Genomic DNA, 21241 nt, shown 5'->3' with positions numbered 1-21241 from the left:
GAAAACCCCTTTTTCTCAGCCCAAACCCAAAAGTTTTTTTTTTTTTTTTTTTTTTTTTTTTGAGATGGACTTTTACTCTTGTCACCCAGACTGGAGTACAATGGCACTATCTTGGCTCACTGCAACTTTCGCCTCCTGGGTTCAAGCAATTCTCCTGCCTCAGCCTCCTGAGTAACTGGGATTACAGGTGCTTGCCACCATGTTGCTAATTTTTGTATTTTTAGTAGAGATGGGGTTTCACCACATTGGCCAGGCTGGCCTCACACTCCTGACCTCAGGTGATCCATCCACTTCAGCCTCCCAAAGCACTAGGATTACAGACGTGAGTCACTGCGCCCAGTCCCAACAGCTTCTTAAGCTGATAAGCAACTTCAGCAAAGTCTCAGGATACAAAATCATTGTGCAAAAATCACTAGCATTCCTATACACCAACAACAGGCAAGCAAAGCCAAATCATTAATGAACTCCCATTCACAACTGTTACAAAAAGAATAAAATACCTAGGGATACAACTAACAAGGGAAGTGAAGGACTTCTTTGAGGAGAACTGCCAACTAGTGCTCAAAGAAATCAGAGAGGACACAAACAAATGGAGAAATATTTCATGCTCGTGGATAGGAAGAATCAATATTGTGAAAATGGCCATACTGCCCAAAGTAATTTACAGATTCAATGTTATTCCCATTAAACTACCATTGACATTCTTCACATAATTATAAAAAAACTATTTAAAAATTCATATGGAACCAGAAAAGAGCCCGGATACCAAATACAGTCCTGAGCAAAAAGAACAAAGCTGGAGGCATCACCCTACCCAACTTTATACTATACTACAATGCTACAGTAACCAAAACAGCAAGGTACTGGTACACAAACAGACACATAGACCAATGGAACAGAATAGAGAACTCAGAAATAACATCACACACCTACAACCATCTGATCTTCAACAAGCTCACAAAAATAAGCAATGGGGAAAGGACTCCCTATTTAATAAATGACACTGGAAAAGCTGGCTGGCCATATGCAGAAAATTGAAACTGGACCCCTTCCTTACACCTTATATAAAAATTACTTCAAGATGGATTAAGGACTTAAAGGTAAAACCCAAAACTATAAAAACTCTAGAAGAAAACCTAGGCAATACCATTCAGAACATAGGCACAGGCAAAGATTTCATGATGAAAATGCCAAAAGCAATTGCAACAAAAGCAAAAATTGACATATGGGGTCTAATTAAACTAGAGCTTCTGCACAGCAAAAGAAACTATCATCAGAGTGAACAGACAACCTAAAGAATGGGAGAAAATTTTTGCAATATATCCATCTCACAAAGGTCTAATATCCAGAGTCTACAAGAGAAATTTAAACAAATTTATAAGACAAAAACAAACAACTCCATTAAAAAGTTTGCAATGGACATGAACAAACACTTCTCAAAGGAAGACATACATGTGGCCAACAAACACATGAAAAAAAGCTCAACATCACTGATCATTAGAGAAATGCAAATCAAAACCACAATGAGATACCATCTCACACCAGTCAGAGTGGCTATTACTAAAGTCAAAAAAACAACAGATGCTGGCAAGGTTGTGGAGAAAAAGGAACACTTTTACACTGTTGGTGGAAGTGTAAACTAGTTCAACCATTGTGGGAAACAGTGTGGTAATTCCTCAAAGACCTAGAACCAGAAATACTACGTGACCCAGCAATCCCATTACTGAGTATATGCCCAAAGGAATAGAAGTCATTATATTATAAAGATACATGCATGCATATGTTCATTGCAGCACGATTTACAATAGGAAAGATATAAAATCAGCCTAAATGCCCATCAATGATAGACTGCATAAAGAAAATGTGGTACATATACACCATGGAATACTATACAGCCATAAAAGGAACAAGATCTTGTCCTTTGCTGGGACATGGATAGAGTTGGAAGCCATTATCCTCAGCAAACTAAAGCAGGAATAGAAAATCAAACACCCAATGTTTTTACTTATAAGTGGGAGCTGAATGATGAGAACACATGGACACATGGCTGGGGGAACAACACACACTAGGGCCTGTTGGAGTGGGGAATATGGGGAGAGAGAGCATCAGGAATAGCTAATGGATGCTGGGCTTAATACTTAGATGATGGGATGATCTGTGCAGCAAACTACCATGGCACACATTTACCTATCTAACAAACCTGCACATCCTGCACATGTACCCTTGAACTCAAAAGAAAAAAAAGTTTGTTAAAATTTGCAATCATCTATAAATTGCTTATGCTGTAACGTTAAATGAAAAAAGCAGCATGCAAAGTAGTATCCAAAGTAAGATCACAACAATGTAAAAAGAAAAGGCACTAGAAAACCAGGTTTTGAATATTCTCAGAATTGTTAACATGTTATCTTTAAGTGATGAAACACTTGGATGATAAAATATTTTTATTTCTATTTTTCCACATTTTTCCATATTTTTCATATTGAATATGCACTATTCAAATAAAATACCACTGGAAATTACATTTCCTAAATGACAAATTTGTTTTTACAAAATGTAGTGTTCCATTTTTGTATACCTCCTTTTTCTGTCTTCTCTCACATCCTTACCAAAAAAGTGAAAAGCAAATGAATATTGCAATAAAGATATCTCATCTTCAAAAGTTTTGTGAATTAGCAACAACACAAATGTTTGTTCCCACAGCTAAAATTACAGCTGCATTTTTAAAGTCAATTGCTAACCAGAGCAATGAAATGTTATAATCTCTACAAAAGAGTTGACATGGCCTTATAGTATAGTCATTAAAAATAAAGGTGCTATTTTATTACTGTAAAACCAAGGAAATTTTGACATTAGCAAGGACGTGAAAATATTGTGTACCAAACACCACCAATCATATCTCGAAATTTTAATTATTTTCAGCCAAATATAGTGGCCTGCCTCAAAAGTTATATTAAAATAAATTGTAAATTTTGTAATCTCAAAAAAAAGTTAACATGCTCTTTCTTCCAGATAGCTTCAAATGATTTTATTTAATAGAATATCATGATCTTTATTTCTTCAAAGACAAGTAGAATATAGAAATATGAAATGATTTTCCTAGGGTCACACAGAGTAAAATATAATTTGTTAGACACTCACTGATTTGCGAATGTTTCTTGGGTTTGTTTGATTTAACAGACATTAAAAGCCTGAAAATATGTTACCACTGGGTTGTATGGAGAAAATGGTTTTTTTAAAATCAAAATTCCTACATTGCAAATGTAATTTTGAATAAATCAATATTTAGTGTTTTTATTTCCAAAGCAAACATTTGGAAAAATAAAACTACTTCCAACTTGGCTTTGTGAGGAATTGCTACTAATAACTATTGTTAAACATTCTGCAAAAATATGACATTCAATCCCATTGCCTGATAATAATAAGCTTATCAGAACAAAGCATAAATAAATAACTCTTGCTATTGTCTTTTTAGCTTCAGAAAATAACACATACTCTTAATCATTGATAATTTTATGCATTTAAAATCTAGAAACATTTATTAAAAATTAGTAGTAAAAATAGTAGTTTTTCCATTTTCTGCCCATTTGACTTACTCTATTTTGAGGAAGAAGAGTGACAAATAGGATTAGTAAATTCAGGCTGAATGGAAAAGGTATGCTCCAGTTAGCTTGACTGTTCCTCCTCTTGAGAGCACGAGTTATCTCTGCTCCTTTACATCCAAAGCCTTCACCCTCCTCCTTGAGGGGAATTCTGCCCCAGCCAGTGCTACCTGGGTGGGGCCAGGTAGTTCTGCCTAACTCAGAGCTTCCCCTGTTAGCAACCCACAGAGCCAAGAGAGCCAAAGCCATTACCTCCCTCCTGCCTCCCAGCAGGAAACAGGCCATTTTTGGCCCCATCTTTATGCTGTTTTACATCTCAACTTGTTCAGAAACCAAGCCTCTTTGAGCACCACTTTTAGCGAAGTTTTGTTCCAACAGGGCTGTAGCAAAACACTATACTTGCTCTCAGAGGAAGAGTTTTCATTCAGTACTGATTGATTTGAAAAAACTCCAAGCCACATCTACTGATTGATTTATAAGAAAGCCATCAATCATCACATAAGACAGTGAATTCCATTGAAAAATTTGCTTACCAACATCACAATGTCTGGCCATATCACTCTACCACTTATATTATTATTTATTACTGTTTTTTTTTCTTTTAAAAGGTTCATTTATTTTTACTTGCTAGGCACTGTATTAGTCTGTCCTCATGCTGCTAATAAAGACATACCTGAGACTGGGTAATTTATAAAGAAAAAGAGGTTTATAGATTCACAGTTCTACATGGCCGGGGAGGCCTCACAATCATGGTGGAAGGCAAAAGAGGAGCAAAGGCATGTTTTACATGGCAGCAGACAAGAGAACGTGTGCAGGGAAACTGCCCTTTATAAAACCATCAGATCTTGTGAGACTTACTCATTATCATGAAAACAGCACAAGAAAACCTGCCCCCATGATTCAGTTACCTCCCACCAGGTCGCTCCCATGACACCTGGGGATAATGGGAACTACAATTCAAGATGAGAGTTGGGTGGTGACACAGCCAAGCCATATCAGGCACAATTATAAATGCTTTATAAATATTAATTCTTTTAATTCTCACAACAATCCTATGAGGTAGGTATTATTATTGCTATAATTTTGGAGATGAGAAAACTGATGCATGGAAAGATTAACAATTTGGCTCAAAGTCAAACAGCAACTGGAATCTGCTCCACGTGTGCTGGCTCCATGGTCACCTCTGACCCACCACAAATATAGAAAGTGATCACGACAAAGACAGTCAAAAGACATGAATGTTATCACATTATAAAAATCAAAATAAAATGCAAAGCATAATACTAATTGATTAACAAAAACTCACACCTGGAAATTCTGTTTTTCTTTGTGCCAAAAATAACTGTTAATGATTAGTTGGTAACAAATATCAAAATTTAAAAATTAAAATGAAATACACAGAGTAATAGCCACTTGATTTATAAAAATATACTCCTGAAAATTCTTTCTCCAGCTTGTGCAACATGGCAAGATCCCATTTCTACAAAAAATTAAATTAAAAAGCCATTATCTGGGTGTCGTAGTGCAAAACTGCAGTGCCAGCTAGTCAAGAGACTGAGGCAAGAGGATCACTTGAGTCCAGGTCAAGGCTGCAGTGAGCCATGATGGCACCCCTGCACTCCAGCCTAGGTGGACAGAGCGAGACTCCATCTCAAAAAGAAAATTTTTTTCCCATGAAGAAATTAACTGCTGAAAAGTCCAGTATCAACAACTTCATTTTAAGTGGCTTTCAGACTAATTAGAGGGAAGTGCCCTGAAGGGGAAAAGGATTTTACTCCATTTTTCTTCTTTTTTTTTGTATGTACTGAGCAGAAATCTACAGGAGGTTGAACAGCCCTAAATCACTCTGAATTTATATAGTGGCATTTTTTGCCCAGTCACATTCTTCAATGTCTTTTTGGTAATGATTTGTATTCCTCCTATTTGTATTCCTCCTATGCATCCCCACACCTTTTATTCCACCAGGAACCTGCCTCCAAGTGATCCATGTGGTCAGCAGAAAGTGAATTACAGTTCTTGGTTCTACCACTTCAGTTTCACCTAAGCAATAACACTGTATCTGTGAAACCAAGGCTTTGATAGGCTATTGTTTTCATAAAGTTTGCATGTAAGGGAGACAGTGTTAAGTGTCTCTCCCTCCCTCCGCCCCCCCCCCCCCCCCCCCCCCCCCCCCCCGTTTCCTTTGCCTCCTAGTCACACAGCTAGGATACATTTCCCAGCTTTCCTTGCAGTTAGGTGGAATTATGTGACTGCCTTCTGGCCAATAGACTATGAGTAGAAGTGATTCATGGCACTTGCAGTCCCGGCCCTTAAATAACTCCATGCCCTCTTTTGCTCTGTGCAGTGGCTAGAAGAAGCAGACTCCAGGACCCAAAAGAACCTAAAGCCCCAAATAGGGGTCTGATTCCCTGACTGACTGTGGTACAGAAGATCCACCCCCATCAAAGCCTACATTAAACCATGGTGTGAGGTGAGAAATCACCTTTTACTGTCTTAACTCATAGATTTTGAGGTTCTCGATTACAGCAGTTTATTCTAATTAATATAGTCTTATAGCAAATGCTTAACTCTTGATATTTAAAAATTGTTCATCTGTGATTCCCTTAAAATGACCATTATTTGGTAAACACTGTTATCAGAGACAGTGTCCCACATGGCTTAATTATTCTTTCTTTAAAATGTGTTTCCCGAAGCTGACAAAATTAATCAAAGGCTGCATCATACCGAGTCATCTTCCAGCAAACTCTGCTCTGTAACTTAATGGGTTTTCTCTTTCTGCCAATCCTTCACTATAACTGGCACATTGAATAAGCAGGACTCATGGGATTTAATCATAAAACTTGTTTTTTTCCACTCTATTTAAACCTGGTCAGGTCCTTCCCTTAACCCTGACTTTTGTGGTCATGCTTAGGTAAAAGAATGATCTACTGTCATTTTAAATCAGTATTGTAGTCTTAACTCAATATTGAAATATGTTTAGTTGGATGCAGTCATCACCAGACCAATCATCATTCACAGCTGAGACTTCTCCCTGTCACATGCCCCTCCTCCATCCCGAGCCAGCAGCCTGCTAGGCCCCCATCCTAGGGAAGGAGGCATTGTTAACACCTGTACTAACTTCTTGCTCCCCACACTTACCAGCTGTTGTTTCTGACCTGTGTCCCACCCAAGGTTGAAGCTGTGAGGGTGAAGATGTAAAAGGCCAAGAAAATTCTTATTGGATAGGTACTATAATAAGATAGTACTGTCCTTTCTGGTTCTAAGGAGCATTTGAAGCTTACATTTTCTATTGTGTGTATCTCTGTGGGTTTTCATAATTTTACTTTTTGTTTGTTTACAGCAGTTTAGAAAAGTTGATGGAGATTATGGGACAGGGAGTCCCTCAAAATTATTGCTGACACCATCACTGGCTGTCCTCATTTTTAGCCTCTCTTCTCACCGTCCTTGGTATCAACACTTGGTATGTTTCACGCTGGATCATGTGAGCCCAATCTTCCTGCAACAAAGTCTCTAGTGCCTGACAGATGTCAGATTGTCCATAGTAAGCTGTCTAGCCCCTTCTTTGACCTTATCAGTGTCTGCTCATGGCCTATGCAGTATTTCAGAGAATACTATGCAAAAAGGCCAGGCCTTAGCTTAGAGGTCAGAACTCTGAATTGCACAAGTCTCGGCTAGTCTCAAAGAAAAAGGCTCATTCTGCCCCATGTAGAAGTGAAAGTGATCATTCAGACTATACACACCTGGAAGTTGTGGCCCCATCTTACTTCATAATTCCTCTAAGGCAGATGAATGTTTTGTCTCGATTTGTATAGTATTAGGCAATTCTAATATTGTCAGGTGACAAACTGACTTATTAAGGGAAGCTCTGTCCCAAATCCCAGTTTTTGAGACAATAAATAAAACATATTTCTTATAAATATCCTGACTTCAAAGTAGAGGATGCTGGGTAACAGAGACCTCTCTGACAGAGCTAAGCAGGAGAGAGGATTCAGTGAAGTTTGATTATGGATCTGGAATTACAACCAAGGCAGCAGCTTCTCTGAACTTAACTACACAGTACTTATCACTTGAATAGAATAATTTTTCCTCATTTCCCACCAAAACTGAGCACCATAGTTTAGAAAGGTGGGGAAAGATAGAGTGGAAAGATGAAGCATTTCAGTGTGAGCTCACGTTCAGAATCTCTACTTACTAGCTCTGTCACATGGGACAAGTTACATAATCTTTCTGAGCCTCAATTGTCTCGGCTCTAGAATAAGCTGAGTAGGTATCGCAGAGGTATTATGAGAATTAAATAAAATGTATACCAAGAGGTCTAAAACAATCAGTGCCTGGCGTTTAACAGATACTGAACAAATAGCCCTTCCCCTCTCCACCTTTAAAGGACCACCACAGATGTGGAAGACGTGGTATTCTGCATGTGTTTTCAGTTTCTAAAGTGCTTTTAGCTTTTAAAGCACCTTCACAGCTGTTTTCTTTGTTTTCTAAAGAGAAAAGGAAGATGTGAAGAAAATAAATACAAAAAGAGGAAACTCTGGAAGATGGACAGAACATTGCATAACAAAAATGCTGGCTAGCAGACGTGGGATGTGCATGTAGAGTTTTCACGAGGCAAGCGACAGTCAAGTGAGAGTGAGTTAACTCTGCAGTAAACATTCTCCAATTCAAATAGTAAGTTTGAGACCAGCCTGGGCATAATAGTGAGACCCTGTCTCTACAAAAAAATTTAAAAATTAGCGGGGCATGGTGGAGCACGCCTGTAATCCCAGCTACTTGGGAGGCTAAGGCAGGAGGATCGCTGGAGCCCAGACGTTTGAGGCTGCAGTGAGTTATGATCATGCCACTGCACTCCAGCCTGGGTGAGACACCAAGATTCTGTTTCTTAAGAAAAAAGAAAAAAAGTAATAATAAGGTCAAATGTCTGAGTTTGCTATGAATTTGACTTAGAAATTCATTTTAGAGAAGAAAAATGTCTTGCTATTGCGATTGCCCACCAGTGGAGCAGCAGTGACACTAGCTAATCACTGATGTGTATTCCCTGAGGGATACCACCAAGCCAGGCTATTAAAACTTCCTAAATATAGCTTGGGTGGTATCATGTCTGCTGGGCTCGTTTAGATTTCACATCCAAAGCAGTGTAAATCTGCACTACAGATAAAGTGTGGCCCAGCTGGAACCCAAACTGTGCCCCTCCCCTCCCACCTCCCTTTCAGAGTCTACTTACATGAGGCCACTCGGTATCCACCGAGATATAAATCATGCTAAAGAAACAGAGCGTCAGTCCCCACCCTTCTGGCCCACCAGCACTATTCTTCTGGCCTCTGACTAAGTCCTAGAAAAGGGCAGCTTAGGGAGATATTTCGCAAAATGTATTCACAAGTATCCGAGAGGCCCCCAGGCAGCTAGGCTTTGGGAGTATATGATAAAGTGGGGCAAGGAGAGGAGGAAAGGAGCTGTCCTATGTCACTGAAGGAAACTGTGGCATTTCACCCAGTGCTCGAGGTCCTGGGGCCCAATGAATTTGGATTTAAATTCATGCTCTGACATTTTCTAAGTGTATGACTTGGGGCAAGTTTGTTAACCTCAGCATCATCATCTATAGAATGGACAAAGAAGAAAAAAAAGCATTCTTTAGTCTTCCTGAGACTTAAACTAGACCCATGTAAGAGCAATGCCTTCTGACTTTTCTGAAGTCATGACAGTCACAGAAAATACCGCATGTACAGAATAATCCTATGACATAATGCAACTGCTTGGTCATAGAGATAACAGCATTGGATGTCCTGAGACCACAGGCCCTGACCTTCCTCCCTGAGGGTTGAAGGGATAATAATAACAGTTATAGCAAACAGCATCTGTGTAGTGATTCCTATGTGCCAGGAGCTGTTCTAAGTGCTTTACTTGATTAACTCATTTGATTCTCAGAGCAATCCTATGATATGGGAGTATTATTATCTCTGTCTCTCAGATGAGGAAACAGGCACAGAGAGGCTAAGGAATGTACCTAAGATTACACAGTCTGTGAGTGTCAGGTCCAACCCAGGCAGTTAGATCCAGCGTCCTCACTTCTCACCAATTACACAGTAGGGCCTTTCAATATCATGGCCCAACTCCACCCCAACACCATGCCCTACTGGGGCACTCTGCAGTATGGCCCTTCTCACACAGCAACTAACTTATAATGGCATTAATAGTTATAAAAAGTACTTTTATAGGCTGGCTGTGGTGGCTCATGCCTGTAATCCCAGCACTTTGGGAGGCTGAGGCCAGTGGATCACCTGAGGTCAGGAGTTCGAGATCATTCTGGCCAATATGGTGAAACCCCATCTCTACTAAAAATACAAAAATTAGCCAGGCATGGTAGTGTGCACCTGTAGTCCCAGCTAGTCAGGAGGCTGAGGCAGAATTGCTTGAACCCAGGAGGCAGAGGTTGCAGTGAGCAGACTGAGACTCTGTCTCAACAAATTTTTAAAAAGTATTTTTATAAATATTAATGCTTTCTTATAAAAAGTATTTTTAGAAGTATTAATTTTGTATAAGATATGGGGTTTTATAAGCATAAAAAGCATTAATACCTATAAAAAGCCACTCAATCAAGTGTGTGGATGGATGCACCAACAAGATGCACAGCATCAGTGGGTTTGACAGAGCAGGACAGTCCAGGACAATGGGCACTGGCCTGGTTGGTTGTGGTGGGAATCACAGAGACAGGCAGGGCTGGCTCAGCAGCAGGCCACACCACAGGAAGGGAGAAAAAGAGGATGGATTCCTCATGGTGGTGCAAATTCCCTTTGGTGGTCCATGCTCTGGGGTTGTATCACTGTCCAATAAATCGTTGCGGGGACACTTTAGGGTCTAGAAGTCTAGCATTAGCATTGGGAATTAGAGCCATTCTGTTTTTAACCATAGGCTTACTGTTGCAGTTACCCCTAATCAGGCCTGGCCCGAAAAAGCCCAGGATGCAGCTGTATGATGTGTTGAACTTTAACATGTTCATCTGCTGGTTATAAATAGTAAACTTCTGAAAGGCAGAAAATGTGTCTGTTGCATTTTGATAGCTGCTAGCATTTGTCAGAGCCCTTTTCACATAGTAGGCCATCAATAAATGTGCAATCAAGTTAATTAAACATATTTAATAAAGATATACTACCTAGGGCTAGCCCTTGAAACAATTACTTTCAACTTCAGAATTTTCTTTTGCAGAGGCAATGGCATCAGTTTCTTTGCTCTAAGTTTAAGGAAGAACAGGAAAACTAGCGAAGACAAACCCAAAGACCTAGTCCAAACTCTGAACACGTTTATTCAACACCAACTCTATTCAAGACTCTCTTTTAACATAAAGCGGTCTTTCTTCTCTGTAGAAAAGGTTACAAATGAAAGATGCTGTTTGCAAACTCAATCCTGACGCCTTCCTTAAATCAAAGAACTCATTCCCAACAGTACTTTTCATTAATTATTTATTAATTTATTATGAATACTAATTCTGAATGCATTCAATCAAATGTGATTTGATGAAATAATAGTTGCTGCCATGACCCAAGAAAGAAAAGTTGCTGCAATGTGTGCCATTACTCTTTAAGTAAATGGTTTTCAAGTGTATAAACGTGGTTTCAGGTGGGTTTGAAACACTGGTTGTCATGTCCGAACATTTGGATCCCAGGTGTGGAGATGGAATAGGGGCAGAATGTGATGCAGCAAACATAAATTAAATGAGACTGCATTTTCTTGCATGGAACCCTTTGAGATGCTTGCCATGGAAACTGAAACATCTCTGTTTTAAAAATTAAATGTCATTTAGGAGTGCTTTGCCAGATGTAAACATCTCAGTGACAATTTAGAACAGGGGTTGGCAAGTTACAGTTCATGGGGCAAATCCAGCCAATCTTCTGTATTTGTAAATAAGATTTCACTGAATACAGTCACACTCATTTGTTCATGTATTGGCTATAGCTGCTTTGGCTGCACTACAACTGCAGAGTTAACTAGTTTCAAAAGGCACCAAATGGCCAGCAAAATGAAAAATATTATCTAACCCTCTACAGAAAGTTTGCCAATCCTTTATTTAGAATAACACCCAAAGTCACAGATACCAATGTCTCAGTGACAATTTAAACTGATACCAAAATTCATTTCACCAACTCACAGCCCAACCTCCTAAGACATCTGAATTTAATTAGGGTGTTTTTAAGCATCTGTATAATTGACTCCTTGAATTGTTGACATGATGCTCATTAAAGAGAAGCACATTTTTCCATAAGTTGGTCATAGGGAAGTAGAAGATATGAGTCGTTCCCTTGATACTGGCAAATTGGCATCTAAGTCATGTACAGAAAATCATATTTGTGGTTCTTATTGCATTTCTTACCATAGGCGAGTGTTTACCTGTCCCCTTAACTTCAAGGGCTGGGACAAACTCTAAAACATTAAGATGTATAAGAAAGAAAAGGAATGAAAAATCAATCTCTCAATTTTTAATATGTGATCCTTCTTATTTCTACCTCTGATGCTTGCCTAGCTATGACCTAGCTCCTGGCAAGGAGCTTATTTACTTAAGGATTCATCGTTGTCCTTTGCAGGAGCCCCCTCCTACTCACACATTATTCCATTTTAGTCCCTCACCCGAAACTCCCCCTAAATAGCGCATCTCCCAGGATGTTTGACTAGCCGAGAAGAGCAGTGTTACCAACGTCCCCAGCAATAACTTTTCTTACATTCCTCCTCATAGGCACACATTTTTTTAAGTGTGGAAAAAGGGAAATTTAAGAAATAAAAAAGATAGTGATGAAAAGTCAACACGTAGTAAAGAAAAAGGCTGTTGGAAAAGGGAGAAGCAGCATGCAGGGTTACCACAAAGGCAAAAACCTATTGATATGGAGGCAAATAGAGAGCCAAGCTGTCAAAAGAGAAGGAAGTAAAAATGTGGTGGTCTGGCCTAATGCAGGGCATTTTCATTTTACCCAGCAACATGTTCTTTCAAGACACATTTTATATAGTCTCTGAGAGGAGAGTTGCACTTCACGTATCTGCAGTCCAGGGAGAATCACAATGATGGTGGCAGATCTCTCTCTTAATTGTCATTGGGCCCCATGCGTGTAAAATCCTATTTTCACAAACTTCATAACACAATGTAATGTCTTTGTTTTTCTTCTCATTAAACAGAGCCAAATGGCTACACTGCAGAGGAGGCTATTGTCTACTGATAGTTATTGGGCAAAAGCAAATCAAGTACTGCAACTCAGGCACCAACACAGAATCCACCCCCACTCTTTCAGCCCTGCCAGTCATGCAGAAAATGAACCTCCTTGTATTCTAAATTTCCACTATTCAGAAACCTTAGCTCAGGGCCTACCTGATTTGGGGTTCATCACTCCAACCCCTGAAGAAACTCAGTTTACTAACTCAGAACCAGAAAACACATACGATCTCTTAACATTTTATAGATGCTAATTTCTTGTGTTGAATTTACTGATGTAGTAACAACAAAAGGTACAATAGGGCCTACCTTATAACACATTGAATACTGTATATTCATAAGCTGAGAGGCAGAGCTGAGATAAGAATGAGGCAAGTCAAGTGACTAAAGCACAAAATTTAAGAAAGTACTCACTGTTGGGATTGTATAAGCAGAGTCAGCAATCTTTGACCAATGGGGGATGGGAGTTTGTAGATAAATGTTCCACTGTTACCTCCTCTGAGGGCATGATTTGAGTTGCATTCTGTAGACTACACAGAAGGAGGCATGATTGAGTTTCAACTGCCCACAACAGTGACTACTTGGTAATAAACCTTTCATTTGCCTTTCCCTCCTCTGTTTTATTCTTTTGAAACTCTCACCCCAGCTCCAAGGAATCACCTCTCAACTACCTCCTAAGTGCAAGCCTGTGTCTCAGGCTCCACTTTCTGGCAAAACTCAAGCTAAGAGAGTTAATACAGGAAGTGTATGTTCAGAATGGGATTCTGGAACTAGTGACTCACCAGTGACCATATCACTATCAAAAGGCTCACCTCTAGTAGATGAAAATGAAGTACAGGCGACAGATGAATCCCTGGTTTCTGCACTTGAACAGTATGGGGGAATGCGAATTATAAGGATTGTTTGGCCGGCCTTAGTTAACTGCAATCGTAGAGCTACAGAAATCTCTAACAGATCTCTTATGTCTAAACCAGTGCCCTGATAAGAGTGGGCTCCTGAGCCTTAGAGGTAGAAAGGCCTGAGAATTTTGAATACCTGGATCCCTTTGAATTCTCCAGCCTGGAAGAAGCAGCATCCTCCCTCTTATTAGAGAATGGCCTCCTTTCCACTGGAGATGCTGCAAGGACTTCACCTGAGGCAGGTGCTTCACGTGAAGAGGCTTTTCATCCCAAGAGCTACCACTCTTCCCCTTATTGCCTCCAGAACAGGCTGCACCACAGCCCATGGAAGGAAATAAAATCTCTGCTGTGGCAGAAATGAGGATATATGCAATGGAACTGCAGGATTCTAATGTGTGCTGCTGGAACCTGGAGAGTGGAGAATACTTATGAGACAGGTCTTCAGGGTTTTACAGGCAGAAAATACAGTGGGAATAGAGGAGGATTTATTGATGTGCTATGATTTGAGAGCTTAATGTTCTGGCAAGGTCACCTGATTCTGATCCAAAAGTGTGGTTAGAATGGCCCGTTAAAAATTGAACATGTCAATGGCCTACAGTGAATGAGGCAGAGATTTTGGAATTGTCTCAGCGGAGTATTGAGGTAGGAGTCAGAAGCCTCTGAGGGGTGAGGCTGTTAGAAAGGATTTAAGTGCAGCTGGAGAACTCACCAGCTGAATGTATTCTCCAGAAGGGTCCAAGGAGCGTTACTTCATTAAAACTATAGGGAATGCACAGGTGAGAGGTATATCAGACCCACTGAGAAGCTAGGCAATGGCTGTCCTCTGCAGGTTAAAATTAACAGCAGGTGATACTGCTGTGGAACTGGGCTCCCAACTTTGACATCAGTATATACATGAGGTTGTGGAATTTGATAATGGCAGAGGCCAGATGTTAGCGCTTAATCATTAGAGACAAGGAGGAAGTAATTGCCCCCATGGCATCAAGACTGGAGGAAAAGTCGGGGGTTCTCCAATAACTAAAATTCATGGGTCTGGAACCAACAGTGAAGTAGGATTGAGCCCTGTCAGCATTCTGCTCAGTGACCCACTTGCTGAATGTGTACTTCTTCTCTCCACAAACAGGATCTGTGAACCCCTTGGTTCACAGGGTAGGGGAGGCTTCTACCAGAGGATGCAGTAAGGGGCTTGACCACAAAGCTATAATAATCAATTAATCATATGAGCTCTTCATTCCAGTAGACCACTGGGCAAAGAAAGGATCACTGTAAAGATGGGAGCTATTGACCCTGGTTGCAATCAAGATCTAGGACTGATACTACACAAGAAGAGCAGAAAGAAAAGTGTCTGTACATCAGGGAATTTACGGGTGTGTTTCATGGTGCTTCTGTGTCCTGTGGTCATATTAAATGTGAAATCTCAGCAACCACGGTCCAACAGGTGTTAAAAAAAATAAAATAAACAAAGGCTCAGACCTCTGAGGGATGGAGATCTGGGTCACTGACCAAGTAAACAACTTAGAACTCCTTAAACACAATATAAGCAAGCATGAATGAACTCTAGAATGGGTTACAGAAGAGAGTGATGATGAATATCAATTACAGCTTCAGGACCAAGTACAACATGTGTACTAGCTTGTTTCAATAACCCTGCCGTTGTACATTTGTCGTAAGTTGCAGCAATTCTGCCGATAACCTGATAAAGAGACTTTACCAAAAACTTACGGCAAGCATCACATTGAATGGTACAGCATTAGAAACATTCCCTTTAAATTTGGTTTCAAGATAAGAATCTCTGCTATGGACAGCTAATTAATGTCCAAGCAGACATCCTAACCAATGCATTAAATTTTAAAAAATTTGAGAGGAATAAGAATTAGAAAAGAAGAGACAAAATTGTCCTTGATTACACACAATATGATTGTCAATGCAGAAAATCTAAGAAAATCTGTAAAGAAATGACTAGCACTGATAAGAAGATTGACCAAGTTGTGAAATACAAGATCCATATTCTAAAACCAATAACACTCCTTTTTACCCATAATATTGGATTCAAAAATAGAATTTTAAAAATTATTACAATGAAATATATAAAGATATATCATATGGAGAATATTATACAACTGTATGGTGAAATTTTAAATACATAAATAGACACACAATGTTTAACAATAAGGAGAATTTCCTAATTAATTCATGAATCAAATCTAATACAAACAAAAATTTCAATAAGGTTGTTCATGAAATTTGACAAGCTGATTCCATAATGCATATGGAAAAGCAAAAGGCCAAGAATGACAGAAACAGTTTTAGAAAACAAGATAGAAGAAATAGGCTGGGTGCGGTGGCTCATGCCTGTAATCCCAGCACTTTGGGGGGGCTAAGGCAGGCGGATCACAAGGTCAGGAGTTCAAGACCAGCCTGGCCAACATGGTGAAACTCCATCTGTACTAAAAAAAATACAAAAATTAGCTGGTCATGGTGGCATGCGCCTGTAATCCCAGCTACTCGGGAGAATTGTTTGAACCTGGGAGGTGGAGGTCTCAGTGAGCCAAGATAGCCCCATTGCACTCCAGCATGGGCGACAGAGCAACACTCCGTCTCAAACAAACAAACAAACAAAAATAGAAGAAGTAGAAGAACTAACCCTACTAAATATCAAGGCTTCTTATAAATCTACAGTACTTAGGACTGTGTGGTATTGATGAGAGAATTAGAAAGTTGTCTTATGGAATAAAGGATTCCAAAATAGACCCACACCTATATGAAAACCCAATATATGAGAGGGATGGAATTGAGAATAACTGGGAGAACCGATGGATGAGTAATTCAATAAATATACTGAGACAACTGGTTATCTTTGTGGAAAAAAATAAATTTGTATGCCTATACCACATCATAAATAAAAATCAATTTTAGGTATTAAAATCCTACACATGAAAAATAAAACTTGAAGCATTTAAAAGCAAATATAGATTTTTAATGATCTTTTGCTAGGAAAAGGTTTCTAGAAACACATACACACACAGAAATAATAAAAAAGATAGCATACCATTCAGCCCAAATGTAAACATCTTTCATTATATGCTTATTATTATTGATTGCTCTAAATAAACATACATAAGAGTAGGCTGAAAAGAGTTTTTAGGGCAGCAACTAAAGGCAAAATGTGAGTCTGGGTAAGAGAAAAATGGTATACTTTATGCAAGAGTTACAATTCTCCAGTGCACAGAAAGCATGCCACCGCAGAGAAAAATAATGTACAAGCCAATGCAAGACACATTTTTCACCAATGATCAGAGGTGACTCAAAAGCTATATACATCTCAGTAATTAATGTTTTCTTCTGAATTTCAATGAATTGTTCTCTTCAGAGTATCTATAATGCCACAAACTACATCGTTTAATATTTTACTCTTTTGAAAATGTATTTGATGAGTGAGTGTCAATAAAGAGGAGACAAAACTTCCTTTCTGGTAACAGATAAAACTTCTCAAGGTTTAGAGTATGAACTCAGTAAGTCCCTGAGGATTGTATTTTTTGTGTCAGATCTCATGACAAGGCACTGCTTCTATAAGGATCATCAGTCTTACAAATTCCAGTTGATTGAAGTAATAAGAATACCTGGCAAAGATGCAGGTATTCTTAGAGAATAGAGAAATGACTGATTTCTAATCATGCCACTAATGCCTTGGAAGTGTATGTTAACAAAAAGAGAAAGCTTGCTATCACATAAGACTTATAAAACACCTATTCTTTAATGTGACCTAAATTTTTCAGCTTGATTTACTTTATCAGTTATTAGTACTTTCTTTTTCATGTTTGCCTTATTTCATACTTGTAAGACAATTCACTCATGACCCTTAATTGCCATTGTTGCCTGTTCTGTCATTGTCCTGTTTTGCTCCTTATAACAAGCCAAAGGCATGCTAGTTCAGCCACAGCTTCCAAGTCACACAGACAGCTTCTTCCCAGGCTTTTGGATTTTTGTGATAGTATAGAAAATTATGCTAGAATCCAAATTCTAAAGGTGGCTCTTTTGGCAAATAATGATTACAGTTTCATGTAGAAATTCATTTTGGTATAGAAATTCACTTTGCAGCTAAGGCTACCACTGGGCAAAGGCAAATTTTAAACTATCAATAGCTTTCCAATGGTAAGAAAAAAGGTGTGCGCATGCAGTATACAAACCATAACAGCAAGTAATAAGGGCATTCAGTAAAACTAAAGCAAGATATTAAGGAGCCTGGAGGAATAAGTGCAATAGTAAAGTTCATTTAAGAACTTGTCCATTCAAGTAAAGTTTATCTGTGGACAACCATGAGCACCTCAAGTATAGTCAATTCTTTGCTTTCTACCATGGTTGGAGAAGGTTGGTTAAATCAAATATTCTAGTCAACTACAATGTTAGAAAAATTAATTTGCAGGAAGGGATTTCTAGTAAGTCGAAAGCCTGGTTCTGGTCTAAGCATCCAGGTGACCTCCATTTTACCTGATGCTGAAGTTATCACTAAGAAATATGCTAGAATTGTTCTGCATCAGTTCTGAGGAGGCCAACATACAGGAAATCCAGAACAGTTGGGAGAAGCTGGGAGCAGGGCCAGGAATAGCGTTGGGTAAGTGAGGCACCTAAGGAGGTGCTCACTCTCAGGCACTGATGCTGCCTGCATGTCCATGTCCCTGAGAGTAGGTGTCTCTTTAGATTTGGTGCTTTAGGTTCTTGACTTCCCTTGCCCTACTCCTGGCCCTGGCCTGGCAAACACAAGGAGGCAAGCAAAACCTCAGTCGGTACCCAGTGGCTGTTCTCTGGCTATGCTGATGCTTCTCTGACAGCTCAGACCTCATGGAAACTTTGGGGACCTGAGAGACTTTACCTTTGTCTTGGAGCACATTACATTGTCTGATTTGTGTAGTTACCTGACTAGAGGTAAGTTTCTGTGTCCTTTGCTTTATATTCTTTATCCTATTACTGTGTTTCTTGGCACCTTTCCATCAATTACATCATTGTTCTGCAGTATCACCTATGCAACACTTAACACTAAAATAAGATTCAAGAATCAAAACACAGAAAGAAAATCAAGGTCAGCATTGTGAACAGCAGTGATTATACTGCAGGTGTAAGGAGTTAGCAGACAGTTGCAGACCTATGGGAAGAAGGCAAAGTAAACTAGGTTATTCTCTATAGTCACCTAAAAAATTCTGATTGTTAGCCATCTGACAGTTCTTAAGGTTTTTTTTCTCTTGTTTTTTCGTGGCCTCTTATTGCTTGAAAATCCCAACGTATTACTAGCTCCAAATAAAAATGAGTAATTCAAAGCCCAATAAAGAAACAATATTGCTGTTTATATGCAAAAAAGCAGTGGATCTTCTGCCTTAATACAGCTGACTATAATGTCCAAAGGGTCTCTCCTAGGGTTCTGATTATCTATTGCTCAATAACCTACCCTAAAATTCTGTGGCTTAAAACAACACCCTTGGTTTTCCTCCTACTTTGAGGTCAATTTTTTTCTCCATCACTTTTGTGGCTTTCTCCTCCTATGTCACATTTCTAAAGGCTGGGGTGCCTCGAGTGCTAGCGCCTGGGGTGTCCAGGGTCTGCTCTCTTCTGTATCTACAACTTCATCCCCTAAGTGTTCCCAGGCATCAAAAAATCCATATGGTGATATACTGCAAGTTAGAATCTCCAGCTCGAAATTCTCTGGGGCAACTCCAGGCTTATGTCTGTGGCTGCCTATTCAGTGGCCAGAGAGATCTTAAAACAGAATCAGATCATGACACTCCCACAGTCCTCAACTGCACTCAGAACACCCTCCACACTGCTCACCATAGCCCTGAGCCCTATGTGAGATGGCCCCAGCTACCTTCTCGGCATCATTCTCTTGGATTGTGCTCCTTACTCACCACCCTCCAGGTTTCCTAGTCCCCTCTCTGTCCCTTTCTGCCTGGAACACTCTTGCTCAGCTACCTCAGCCTCACCCTTCAGGCCCCAGCATAAATGTCATCTCCTCACAATATTGTGATCACCCACCCTATCCTCATAGCTCTCAGCAAATCTCTAATTAGCTCATTTATTGTTTACTTGTCATTGTCTGTATTTCCTTCTAGAAAATCAAGTTTGTGAAATCAGGGTTAGTATTACAACATAGCATATTTGAATCACGCTCCAGAGGAGTGGCATAAATTTGAACCATGCAAAGCCCCTGAGGGGCCCTGCTGTCTTGTTTATAGCTATATCCCTGGTACCTGATATAGTGCCTGGTTCCTAGCTGGTGCTCAATTAATATTTTTCAATGAAGGAATGAACTAATGACTCTGGCTCTATGATTTTAAAAGTCTTGGGAGTCTTGGGCAACTTGCAATCTGACACTACCTCTATTCCGGTCTTAACAGATAGGTGTTTATCACATAGAAATTCAGAGAATACTGTTAAAGTATGATGCATAACATCTTTAATTATTAAAAATCAGTTTGGTTTTGTAATCATTTCAATTACTATTTGACTAAATTATATAAAAAATTTAAATATGGACATGGAAAAAATAAGAAAATAAGGCACCCATAATCTCACCTTTCAGATGAATAATGCATTAAACATATCATTTACTACTTTGTTTTCTTGTACATTTTAAGATTTGTCTATACCCTGTAGACATTTCTCAGAATGGAATTTCAGCTAATTTTATATCATATTCCCCAAATCAGGAAGTAAAGAACAATATTCTAATATCTGGCAATAATTGATAGAAACCTGGAGGACCATTTTGATGCTTTTAGATGATCTTTACTAGCCTACTGGAATAATGTCACTTAAAAGATTTATAATCCGTTGATCAACAAAACATGACACCTAGAATCCAGAATTCTGTTTGCATGTATCAGAAAAGTTTGATTACTAGGTCAGAAGTCTGAATCACTAGAGTTGAAAGTTAGCACACATGCTTCACACATTCATTTAGTATTTAATCAACAAATGCTAACTGAGCATCTACAGTGTCAGCAATGTTCTAGACCCTGGGCAACACAGCAGTCAGAGCTTGGTCTAATTGGAGGACAAGAGATAGAGAGTAGATGGTAGGTAGGTAGAGATAGATACATACATACATATGTACATACATACATACATAGAAGATAGAAAATTGATAGACAGATTGATGATAGAGACATGTAATATGTTTGATGATGACAAATGCTTTGGAGAAAAACAGGCAGTAAAGGATGATCGAGAGGGTGCAATTTTAATTTTTTTTTGGGATTATCAAGGAAGGTCTCACTGAGAAGTAAAAGAAGTGAGAAAGCCAGACATAGAGATATCTGGGGGAAGAGTGTTCCAGGCAGAGGAAACACCTATTGCAAAGTTCTGAACTTTGAAAGTCTGATTGGTTTTAGAAAGAGTACAAGGTCAATATGTCTGGAGCTGAGTGAACAAGGGAGAAAGTAGTTGACTGTGTGCTCACAAAAGTGTCAGATTATTCAGGGCCTTAGAGGCTGTTGTAAGGATTATGGATTTTACATTGAGTGGAAGAGAAAGCTATGGGAGGAACTGGGGCTTAAAGA

At 39.2% G+C, this 21241-nt stretch overlaps 1 protein-coding gene across 7 annotated transcripts in view; it reads right to left on the bottom strand.

Annotated features, from left to right (window-relative positions):
• Positions 1–21241, bottom strand: part of SLC35F4 (solute carrier family 35 member F4) — a 294434-nt gene that overhangs the window by 232625 nt on the left and 40568 nt on the right. The window contains exon 2 of one of the 7 annotated variants that reach the window (XM_026456160.1): positions 13828–14099. The exons of the other annotated variants lie outside the window; for them this stretch is intronic. Coding sequence (XP_026311945.1) covers positions 13828–14017 — 190 coding nt within the window. The 5' untranslated portion in view covers positions 14018–14099. The remainder of the gene's footprint in view (positions 1–13827; positions 14100–21241) is intronic. 7 annotated transcript variants of the gene reach the window in all.

The sequence above is a fragment of the Piliocolobus tephrosceles genome, chromosome 6, assembly GCF_002776525.5.
Source record: "Piliocolobus tephrosceles isolate RC106 chromosome 6, ASM277652v3, whole genome shotgun sequence".
NCBI lineage: Eukaryota > Metazoa > Chordata > Mammalia > Primates > Cercopithecidae > Piliocolobus > Piliocolobus tephrosceles.
The sequence above is the reverse complement of the archived record's forward strand: the minus strand, read 5'-3'. Positions and strand labels throughout refer to the sequence as shown.